The sequence below is a fragment of the Acanthaster planci genome, linkage group LG09, assembly GCF_054643075.1.
Source record: "Acanthaster planci isolate LZ-2023a linkage group LG09, COTS_SCS, whole genome shotgun sequence".
Lineage (NCBI taxonomy): Eukaryota > Metazoa > Echinodermata > Asteroidea > Valvatida > Acanthasteridae > Acanthaster > Acanthaster planci.
Genome location: NC_141785.1, coordinates 11,407,733 through 11,419,742, shown reverse-complemented (window position 1 = coordinate 11,419,742; position 12,010 = coordinate 11,407,733). Strand labels below are relative to the sequence as shown.

At 42.6% G+C, this 12,010-nt stretch overlaps 2 protein-coding genes across 3 annotated transcripts in view; one reads left to right on the top strand and one right to left on the bottom strand.

Annotated features, from left to right (window-relative positions):
• The window catches only part of LOC110982000 (S-adenosyl-L-methionine-dependent tRNA 4-demethylwyosine synthase TYW1-like), a 22,212-nt gene extending 15,116 nt beyond the window's left edge, over window positions 1–7,096 (top strand). For both annotated transcript variants that reach the window (XM_087141607.1, XM_022240109.2), the window contains exons 10-17: window positions 413–465; window positions 815–933; window positions 1,265–1,374; window positions 1,766–1,943; window positions 2,211–2,346; window positions 2,691–2,801; window positions 3,241–3,408; window positions 4,047–7,096. In XM_087141607.1, the coding sequence (XP_086997733.1) occupies window positions 413–465; window positions 815–933; window positions 1,265–1,374; window positions 1,766–1,943; window positions 2,211–2,346; window positions 2,691–2,801; window positions 3,241–3,408; window positions 4,047–4,268 (1,097 nt within the window). In that variant the 3' untranslated portion in view covers window positions 4,269–7,096. The remainder of the gene's footprint in view (window positions 1–412; window positions 466–814; window positions 934–1,264; window positions 1,375–1,765; window positions 1,944–2,210; window positions 2,347–2,690; window positions 2,802–3,240; window positions 3,409–4,046) is intronic.
• On the bottom strand, window positions 5,293–12,010 carry LOC110982004 (ribonuclease P/MRP protein subunit POP5-like). The gene is made up of 6 exons (XM_022240115.2): window positions 11,887–12,010; window positions 10,812–10,954; window positions 10,257–10,402; window positions 8,618–8,755; window positions 8,291–8,374; window positions 5,293–7,480 (listed from the first exon to the last, which is right to left on the bottom strand). The coding sequence occupies exons 2-6, from the start codon at window positions 10,829–10,831 to the stop codon at window positions 7,374–7,376; spliced, it is 495 nt and encodes a 164-aa protein (XP_022095807.2). The 5' UTR covers window positions 10,832–10,954; window positions 11,887–12,010; the 3' UTR covers window positions 5,293–7,373.

Here is a 12,010-nt window from a genome sequence, read left to right as displayed (position 1 = left end):
ATTCTTTGCTTGAGTGCTCTGTCCAGTGCAGTTTGTTGGCACAGAGAAGTTTATTATTATTGACACTCAATATTATGAGGTTATCATGCTGCATTTCTGGAGTGTACATGTACATACATGTATCACATGCGGAATTGAGCTAGGTATGATAGGTGAATCTACCTGCCTGCCACAAGGCATCTAGTCTCTAGGGAAGTCACAAGCAATACAGATCATAAACTCTGACAAAGACATTCTTTCATATTTCAGCGTAATCCCATTGTGGGGTCACCGGTGATCTGACCTGTGGTCTTACTGGATTACAACTTTTCCATTTGGTTTGTACATGTACTGTGTATTCACCAAAGAAGCAAAAAACAAACTTCATACACTTAAATATAATGAGTTTGTTATGCACCAATTTCATCTGCAGGATACAGGCTCATAGGCAGTCACTCAGGAGTGAAGTTGTGTAGATGGACAAAGGTCAGTACATTCAAAGTCAGCCAGTCATTCAAAATGTGCAAAATGACAGCAAAGTTTGTCAGTTTTTAAATAGTGACTACGTGGTTGGCGTTTCTTATAACGCTCCATATTTTGCAAACAGAATGACACTTTAAACCTTATCCCTTCAGGGTGTGGAAGAATTTATTAACTTTGAAAAATGAAGACTTGTTAGCAATGGGGGGGGTTAGATATAATTATAAATACAAACCTTTAATTGCTTGGAAATACTTTGTCTTACTCTTGGCATTTCTTTAAAATAAAAGCCCTCTGAGGGTGCTGTTGCCATTTCTCGATAACTTTGTTTGAGACTACATGGTTGACCTCACAGAGCATGCTGCGTGGTCGAGGAGGCTGCTACAAGCACACGTTCTACGGTATCGAGAGCCATCGCTGCATGGAGACCACGCCCAGCCTAGCCTGTGCCAACAAGTGTGTCTTCTGCTGGAGGTAAATGGTGACTGGGGGCTCTCTGTGTGAACAATCATTCCAGGCTGATTTTGAAGTCAGTTTATGGAAGATAAAGTTGTAGTTAGGGATTTGTTAAAGTCCAGGAGTTCTCCAAGTCTACGGCTGGTGTTGGAGCAGATTTTAGATACTGGTGATGCCATGCTCTTTTGATAAATTGATATTACTGAAATTGATATCACTTTGACAGTGACATCACCGACGTCAATTTTTAATAACACAACCTGGAAAATGGAAATGCCAGAGACAGATAACGACACAGTTGGCTCAGTCAGCACCCAGTTAGTACCCTTGTTCTCCTGAATGCTTTCAGACACCACACCAACCCAGTTGGTACAGAGTGGCGATGGAAGATGGACGAGCCCGAAGCCATTCTGAAGGATGCTCTGAAGAACCACTACCAACTCATCAAACAGTTCAAAGGTAATGCAGCAGATGCACCACGAGGCTTGACTATGGCTGCTAAGTCTTTAATCAGATTGCAGTTGATGGTATATATTCTTGCAGTGACACAGGGTGGGCTGTTCCTCTGTACTTAATGCTTAAATTTCCATTTTGGTTTTTAGAAATCAAAGTTTTGTGGGACCTGCCTATTAAGGAAACGGAAACCTTGTTTCACTGAAATGCACTCCTCTTTTCTTGAATACTAAATGATCTTGTAGGAGACACTTCCAAATGCAGATTGATTGGCATTTTATATGGGACGAGTTGAAGTGATAGACAGTTTGCTTACCATGGGAGGCAATAAAGGTATACCATGAAGTAGGCGTGGGCTGCTTTTGTTGCATTGGTTTACATGTTTTGTTTTGTGAAGGTGTACCAGGGGTGAAGCCAGAGCGCATGGCCGAAGCCATGAATGTCCAACACTGTGCCTTGTCGTTGGTGGGCGAACCCATCATGTACCCAGAGATTAACCGCTTCGCCAAGCTGCTGCACAGCCACAAGATCTCCACGTTTCTTGTCACCAATGCCCAGTTTCCGGATGCAATCAGGTAAAGAGTGATTCACAGCATAGCTGGCTGCCGTCACCTTGGCAACATCCAGTAAGACCAAACACAAGTAATGGGGACAAAGGCTTGCTTTTGTCACAATTCACATGAATAGCCGGTGACTTAATTCATACTAGAGGTCTTGTGTTGGTTTGAAGAGGTCTTGAGTGCAACTCTGGCAAACATTAGTGCAAATTTCATGGTACTGGACAGGCACGATATAAATGTCAATTTCAAAAGTAATTTTTCTTCATTTAATTGTTATTAAAGGAGCATGGTTCCAGTGACCCAGCTTTACGTGAGCGTCGATGCCAGCACCAAGGAGAGCTTGAAGAAGATTGACAGACCACTCTTCCGTGACTTTTGGCCCCGATTCCTCAGCAGTCTGGAGGCTCTCTCAGAGAAGGTAAAGCAACATCAGTTCACTCGTTCCCTTCGGCAAAAGAGAGTCTTTTTGCATGGCATTATCCACTCGGTGTAGGAACGATGGTCCTTTGGTGCGATCTCGCCATGTGCCCACACAAGTTCCTGTGCATTTGGCATGGGTTGCGATGAGAACGCACGACCGATTTATGTTGAAATCATAGCTTTGATGTCGATGGTTGGAATGCAAGGTCTCTGTGTGTGCACCAGGCACTCAGAAGAAACAGTTCCCCACAAATCTGCATCTTCTTTGCCGATGAGGGGTCGAGGCAAATGGCAGCAATTTGTATGTGTTTGAAAAACTTGTCTCACTTTTGTCGTGGACAGGGGCAGAGGACAGTGTATCGGTTGACCATCGTCAACGGTTGGAATAACGAAGAGATAGAGGCCTATGCCAACCTGGTCAGTATCGGCAAACCGGACTTCATTGAGGTCAAGGTGAGACATGAACAAGGGAACACGTACAGTGAAATTTGTGAAGACCAACGGATGCAAAATATTTCTTTCTGTAGAACCCTTTCATACAGCTATTTGTATGGGTGGCCAAAGTTTGCAGAAATATCATTCTTGGTTGATGTTAGATTTTACTTCAAAATGTACATTTATGGAGGGTCGTATTGCCATATAGTATCCAGTAATACAGTTCTTATAATTTGGTATTGTGATAGCCGGGAGAGATTATTTTACACTTTGTGAATTCTTCATTTACCTTTGTCCTAATGGCCAGCCATAGTTTTACCTGCCATTGGTTGGCATAAATACCACTGTAACAAGGCACATGCAAGACCCTATTTCAGTAGGCTTCTGTTAGATTAAACATAGTCACTGTTTAGCTGATGGCAATGTACATGTATTTGATCATGTGACCTTTGACCAGGGGGTGACTTACTGCGGCGAGTCCAAGGCAAGCACGCTGACCATGAAGAACATCCCCTGGCACGAGGAGGTCGTGGGCTTTGTCCAGAAGCTAGTGGACCTGCTGCCCGACTACGCCATCGCCAGCGAGCATGAGCACTCAAACTGTGTACTTGCTGCGCACAAGAAGGTGGGACACATGACAGGAAACCTTGGCTTTTTCTCAATGCTCAGGTTTATCTTTGGCCATGACATTGAAATCATTCACTGGCTTTCAGTGTTCGGACAGATTTTAAAAACTCCCATTGTTGAATTCAAAGAAAGTCTCGGCCATGATGACTCGGCAGATAACTACAAAGTGGTGAATACTGCAACTCTTGTGAATATAATGTGGTGTGGATGAATATAGTTGATGTGGAAATTGTGTTAACCCCTTCAAGGCGGGATTATTTTGACTGCGACTGCTGGGCTGTGGTATGCCCTGAATGGAGGGCTTTGTCCAGCAGCAGGCCCCATTGAACCAGCAGCTGCATGGTGAATAGACTGTATGTGTGGTATGCACTAATCCTCACCAACGGTGCGGTAGTGGCAGTCCTCCATAGCAAAGGGGTTAAATACCATGAAACCAAAGTGATCTGAATGTTAGTGTTACTCAATGAAGAGAAGGTGTCTGGGAACACAATAATTTTATTCTTATATTTGATAAATCAATTCTGGTCTTGTGACATTACCAGTCTTTTCCGAGATGTGCAGTTACTAATGTAAATCAATCAAGGCTAAGCTCCCCAACTCATACCTGAATATCCTCACACTGTTCTTTCATATCAGTTCAAGAAGGATGACGAATGGTGGACATGGATCAACTACTCCAGGTTCCATGAGCTCATCGCCGAGTACGAAGCCAGCGACGGGAAGATGCGATTCACGGCAGCTGATTACATGTCCAAGACCCCAGCCTGGGCAGTGTTTGGATGCAAGGAGCAAGGCTTTGACCCCAGCGAGACCCGGTTCCGACGGAAGGGGAAAAACAAGGACATTTCCGGCTGCTAAATGCAACCAGAAAACCGAAGACAGGGTGCCACAACAAGTAAACTACGTTTGGGCGACGAGTGATCTGATGGATCTGAGCACTGTACATGAACATATGCTGGCTGCAGCAAACTGGCCATTTACGCTTGGGATTAAGGACCCCAGAGTGGCAGTTCAGGGGTCCTGGATGTGAACCAGTTTAATTGAAATTTTGTTTGCTGGTGGGCATAAATCTTTGTGGAAGAGTGTTATCATCCGGCCAGAGCAGGCTGAGAATGTTGACCACCATTCCTCTGAAATGCTTCATTTAGCATGCATGCCAAGTAGATTGCTACCCAGTTCATAAATGACAGCTTCATACATATGCATGATCTGTAGTGCGATTGATAATACGCCACCTTAGTGCTACTGTTGGTTCCAGTGGTTTCAGTGCCACACTATGTAAGTAGGCATGGTTCACATAACGACGTCACACTTGGGAACTGCGTCGTGGACTTGGTGAGTGAACAAGACACCATGTTGTGTGCCAGTGAGGTCCCCTTGGGGGCAAACACGCCACATGTACGGTATGGAGTGGTTTGAATGTACGCACCCCATGATGGCTGAAAAATTACAACATTTGACTACCGATGCACGTCCGTTTTACATTCTTTGAAACGGCAGGATCTTGAGGTGAAGTAATTGCTGAATCACTCAGTCGATGTCATAACCTGTACAGTAATAGTTCCATTTATGTTGGTATTTAATTTTTGTGTAATGGGAAGTTGGCCAGGATCGTTTTACATATGTAATGAATAATGCAAGTAATGAATAATGCAAGTAATGTGAAAACTAATCATTTGGTTTTGTGGTTTTATGGAAGGGTTCAGCTGGCAGGATCTTGGCTAAAAATGCCTGTTGAGTTTCAATAGGTATTAACCTAAATGTGGAGCTTGTTGAATCATTTGTTGGACTGGCATGCTGTGTTGGAAAAGAGGGAGGATAAAATCCGCCTATTAGTGCACAGGAGTAGCTCAGTTCAAGGGAAGAACTGACCAGAAGAGAGTCTCTTATTAGCATTTGTTTAATTAATGCCCCAACCACCCTAGTTTGCCAGAATGCTGTGCCTTGTTTTTCAACATTGTACTGTAAAGCCCCTGTGTTTTAAGTGGGCCTCTGTGCTCGGAGCTGTTTACAGAGAGAGCTGGGACATGAGCGTCTCCCTTGCTGGAACCAAAATGGTGGATTATACCTCAGTGCACATGGATAATATGTACACAATAGATACATGTACCTGCTGTACCACATACATAATGAACAGCCATTTTGGTTCCAAAGTCTCAAGTTGGCACTATTCTCTCTTTATAAATACAGAGTGTGTCAGTGTGGCAAATTCAGCAAAATTCCAACTGATAATGACTGTGGAGGTGGTTGTGACAACTTTTGCCCTTTCTTTCTGTAAAAATGTGATCTGCCTTTTTCTGTTTCAAAAAACTATCCATTTAATAGCATTGTAAAAAATACTACAAAAGCATTTGATTACAAGTCGTGGATATCTCAACCATTTTAAAAACCACACCAAAGAGTGTCTCTACCTGAGTCCAATGATTTCAGAAAAAGATTCAAAACTTTTTCCAAGTTCATCAACTTTCATTTCAAGTGAGCAGGCAAAGAATGAAGAGGTCACACAATGATAGAGCCAATGATTTTCTGCGATCGTGGAAAACGGACGGAATTCGCAGAATCAACACTTTGAAACAGAATCCACTGCTTGAAACACAACTCGCAAAATTTCCCACTAAGAATGGCTTAAACAGTGAAGAAAACTGTCCGCAAAGTGCTACAAATAAATGCCAACCAAAACCTTTTAAAATGAATGAATTATGCTGGAAACATGCTGAATTGCACCACTCCACCACATGAGTGGGTCCTCCCGTGCCTGTACTGATAGCTGCAAGCACTATGGCTTATGTGAGCCCAAGCGTGCCGCGGCAGCCAGCACAGCACAGCGCAGTGGCACGGTATGGCACACACATTGGAATTCAGTCTGTGAATCCACATTGATGCCTTGAAACAAGGCCAGTACCACATGGCGAAATGATGAAACTGCGGCAGCGAAACGGAAGACTAATTACATATTTCTTGAATTAGACGAAACCTAGTAAGCTAGGTGTACCATGGCTGAATGGGCCGTTGGAAGTGTTCAGTGAAGAGTAAAGTTTTCAGTCACAAATACGTTTTCCGGCTCAGGTTTAATGTTAACTTTCTGAATTTTGTCGCACCACTGCCAAATAAAATAGCGGGTTGATGTCCAGCATTAACACATTGCGATCAATGCTTGTTGCATGCACGACGTACTCTATGACTTCACTGTATATTTACATGTATTTAAATGTAATCTGATTTTATACAAAGGGCTCAGGAGTAACACATGAATTGTCGATTAATCGTAGCAAGTTTTAACGGTCGTGCTGATGAAAAATCAAGGGGGATTCCGTATTTGTGTGGATTTTTTTAAATTTTCACAACATATAATTGTTTTTAAAAATTGGAAACTTTGCAGAGTATTTTCAAACAATATTTGTTTCTTTTCCTTCCTTTTTTCTTTGGGGGAGTATGGTTGGGCAGATAGTTACCGTGCATAGTTTAAAACTTGCTCGACTATTTCATGCTTACTATTATGAAACGAAATTTGAATTTCTGAAGCATAATTCGGGATTTGGCAAAACAGAAAATACCCATTTTTGAAATGGAAAATCATTGGCTCTACAATGAGAATCTGCCATCTGCCTTGGAAAACCACTGCCTCTGTGAAGAGGTGTTGCAATGAAATAAAAAGTGAAGATAAATGGGAGCTATTTATAAATATACATACTGTACTGGTTGAAGTTCTGCCTTTTTTCATCTTGGACACTTGCTCCAATACCGAACCTGCCACAGGGTTTAGTCTTTGGGACGGGAGATGTTCCATGCAGTGTGGCCAACTCATTGGGGTCGGTGGAGGACACATCTTGCACCCACAAATCATTGAGGAACACAGCAGCTGATGGGCCAGAGGCAACACGATGCCTTGTCTGACACTGGTGTGGGTGTCCTGACCGATGCACACTGGCACAATGTAAGGTTCACAGTCAGCATTGGCCGGCCTCACGATTGGGTCGCTATGTCCTCTGATGAGGCACCATCCCCAAACTCCTGTTCCTCTGGCTTCAGGGTGCATCGGCGGATTGAATCCTTGACCTGCTGTCTCTCTTCTGCAACAGGAAGGGCAAGACGGTTAAAAGAATGCACTCATGACTGAGACCTCTTTGAGGAAGAGGAAAAAAGTCCAGAGTTGGACATGGCTGAAGTAGGACCTGTTTACAGCAGGTGTGAGATAGGATTCGGACAATCATTTATTTCTGGAGTTTCGTGTTAAGGAATGTCGAACCACTGATACAAACAACAGAAAAATGTACGGAATTCACACCACTAATGTGAGCGATGGAAAGTGAGGTGAAGCACGGGAAACTCATTTATACATTACATGAATTTAGGAGCAAGGTGCATTTGTTAAGATACTAGCGAGCATCAAATGGAACTACATTTGTTAAAATCATGAAATTGATTCTATCACCTCTTGTGTATTTATTATGAATTAACCTGATGCTACAATGTAGTTATTTCTTAAACTTCTGGTGACCAGTTATATGGGGATGAAATTGGAAAAATCTGAATTTTCCACAAAATATTCACCATTGGTTTTGAGGACTGCCAAAGCATTGAAGGGTCTCTGGTATACAGTTGTGTTTGCCTAAAGGCACCCAATAAATGCCGATTTCTTGTGCTCTCTGTAAGCTTTTACACATTAAAACAAACATATTACTGGTACTCGGGATTTTCCAGATTTTTAAAGAGATCGTTTGAACAATCCTGATGTCAGCGAAATTATTACAGAAAGATCCTGAAATGAGGAAAATCTGGGTAAATCTCACTCCTGGTTATTGGACAGAAAGTAAGCATGAACAGTATTTTTGGCTATCTTCACGACAAATACTTTTGTACCTAACATAAAAACTCCTCACCTTTCGTCTTGCATTGCTTCAGTAGGACCACTAGCTGCCGCCTGTTGTATTTAATCAGGAATTTCTGGCAGCATCGGATGGTGCCTAGGCGAAGGAATAAAAGTCTGTCATCCGAAGCCACTGTCAGTTTTGGTCAACTACATGCAGCCTTGGATTTTTTCCTTGTAAAACACTGCCACACATGTTAGCAAGGGGACCAGTAACTTCACTGGTGGCTCAATTCCTTTTTTCTTGTAGTCTGAATTTTCAAAGTCACACACAACCCCAGAGGAGGCATGGGGAATGGTGGTGAAGTGGAGACCCCATTGGACCAACCAGTGTCTTTACCTGATATGTGTAATGTTCGTACGGTCACAGGGTAGCTGGCCACTGATTTGATAAATGGTAACGTCGTACTGAGAATCTTCTGGTTCTGACGCCTGACTCGAATCAGCATGACACCGGTGTGAGGGTTCAGGTACTTCACTACGACAAAGCACAAGAAAAGCTTAAAAGGTTTTCGACTTCATCGTCTCGCAGGGATTTTCTCTCTTTCAATAGCCGGATTCTTGTCAAGACCCGGTCACTGAATCCCAAAAATCAGCCGCAGTGCAGAAAATTTAGTGCTTGCATGGCTACCATCTTGCAGGCCAGCGCTTTTGTTCCACAGGGTTTGCACAGAGAAGGTTTCCCTAACATTGGTCCATTTTCTGTACTTGCAACTTTCATGGGCATCAAGCCCAATAAAGAGTGATAGTGACTGGGCTCCAAGTTCCTCATCCCTTCAAAGTCCTCAATAAAGCTCTGGCAGATTATGAAGGATCGACTGTCGGACCCTATTCGAATGAAATTGCATGTGGTCTTAACAGGATCCCGTTGACAAGGTGCCAGTACATTGTGTATGGTGGTTGGATTTGCATTGGTAAAATATGACCTCATTTCGGGAGCTGGCGACAGGTGCTTTAGTAAATCTAATTTAATAGTCCTACACAACGGCACAACAGCTACATGCATGGCTCGAGTGAAAAACATCTTGGGTGCAATTGGTTGATCAGCATGAACCCACGATCGCAATGTTCCACAAGTCAAGCCTGTATGAAATCTCTAACTCACCCTTTTTGAACAATTTTTCACAACTGTGAATGAGAGAGAAGATGCCATCACGGAGGTGAAATTATCGACACATCATACATGTACTATAAAATTAAGCAATGCAGTGATTACAGACTGACCAACCACGCCCACTATATGATGAATACACATACCTCTAGAAATAACATGTACATCTGTAGGGAAATGCTTAAAGGCATTAGCTAGCGGTTACCATAGGTGCTTGTGTGACTTCCAGCCGTTAGTCAAGTACTTTGGACATGGACTTGATTAACCTATCGCATTTCACAAGCCATTCATCCAATCACAGCATCTATTGAATATCACGTGATAGTCCAAACCTTGGATAAACAAAAAAGTTCAGCTGCAGACATGCACATGCTCGGGCAGTCCATGCATCACGTACAAGGAAAGAAAAGTTATAACAGAAATGTGAGACAACTTAACAGGCATATATGTACGTGCAGCAAATGCTTGGAGAGTGTGCATGTACGAGTACACGTGAGGCGCGTGTGCCAAGTGGGCATGGCTATCTAGCAAAGGGTGATAGGACACATTATTGCTTGAGGAGTGCAGCCCTGCTCTTGTTCCCTTGAGACGATTCTGATGGGAGCGATTTGTTTAAGCTTACTCGGGTGGGACTCGAACCCGCGACCTCCTGCTTACTAATGCAGACGTCTTAACGTGGGATGGGTCGATCGTTGAGCAATCACTCTATCTTTTTGCACGATTTGTTGGAATATCCCCAACTAGTTAACATGTATTCTCTCTTATTCACAGACATAGAAGACTGTTCAATGAGGGGAAGGAAAGTGTCATTCACTAATCGTGCAGATCAACCGATTGTAACCAACAATTTCATACAAAATGTGGATACCGTTTAATCCCCAGGCTAGGGCAGCAGCACCATAGTCCCCGTGGACTTCCTTGACAGCATCTTTGACGGCACTGTACAGATGCTGAACGCCGACCATCAGTGCTCGTCTAACCGCATCCTCAAAGACCAATTCACACAGGAAATACCTAAGCAATGGAAATCGGCTTCGTAAGATTATTTGAGTTGTCAACTAACATATATGTAACTTGCTTCTTGAAGTAAATAAGGATACATGTAATGAACCAAAATTCAGTTTTAACCCCGAGCGAGCACAACAGGCACAACTTTCAAAAGATAAGGTCTTGCTTTTTGGCTCTTGCCTTAAATTTTCAATAACCGACCTCCTAAGCACCAGTATTGCAGATGAGAAAAAATTTGCAGCACATAAAACAGTCTTAAACCTTTAGGTGTCATACCCTGACTACTGTTTGCAGTTCTACAAATTACTACTAGTATTACTTTTGGAGACAGATAACGGTATAAAAATAATGACATCTACTGCTGAAAGTAACACTCCTGGAACTCATTTGGAAACAAACTGGCTCATTCACTCACCTGTTTTTGATTCGGACCATAATTGGTCAAAATATCATTCAATAATTTTGCTAATTGTGCCGTGATTCTGTAGAGGTCTCACACACTCATGCAGGCAATCAGTGTACATATGGGTGACTCTTCCCGAGTGGAGTCTTGAGAATCTACACCCACAGAAACGGATTAAAAGTCAAGGTGCAATGTTAATCGAGGGATCAGCAACATCCGTTGATCACACATTTTGATGAACAATTCGGTCGATCAAAAAGGAAAACTTGGACTTTACTTTCATTATAGTTTAAAAAATCCTCCATAGCTATGCATGTGTCAAAAAGACAATTAGCTGATGGGGAAGTATATGAAGGGCCCTATTTTAGTGTTTACGGGTCAAAAATGACCAGCGATGGTAATTTGACAAGGCCTAACTTAGTTGACTTGGCACGCTTAAACCTCCTTTTGCTGTTACAGTCACAGACAGTCAAAAATTCCTTCCACTTGATTTGGCACAGTACAAGGACACATAAGGATCATTTGACTGATTGGACTGATTGTCAAGAATGCATAATAAAATTAAGAGGGTTTACATACATGTAGTTAATGAAAAATTGAACACACAGTCACAGTTTCAGGGGACTGTGAATTTGGGGATCCCAAGTTTTTGATATTTCAAGCTGTGCAAAACTCTTCCCCCCAAAAATAAAGGCAACACCGTCTGAACTACACTGACCCTGTTTTTGGTAATTTCAAATTGTAAATTGTGAGAAAATGTGACTTTCCTACCGATAAACCAGCAAATTTGACTCCACCATCACCCCCAGTTTCCCCTCACAATTTCCCTCAAAACTCAAAACCCTGCCCTCTTTTCACAATATTAACCATACAATTATTATTGAGCATGATGTCACAATCATTTTCCTAGGGAATCCAAAATTTAAAATGTAGGTCTCTCTTAGAGGCCTACTTAGGAACAGGGCCCCCAAATTCACAGGATTGGAACAGGGAACAGCTACGCTTAGACCCCTACCCGACTTTTCAACTACCAACCTCACATTCTAATCTAAAATTTCCTACACATAAAATGTACAAGTTGTTTTACCCTCTTTGTCCGTGCAGCTTTTGCAGGTTCGGTCATCCACATGCCTGGCAGACGACGCGACAGGCCTGACATATGGCTGGGCTAAGGCAGGTTTTTTTTTTTAAGTAATAGCGCCCTCTTTTGA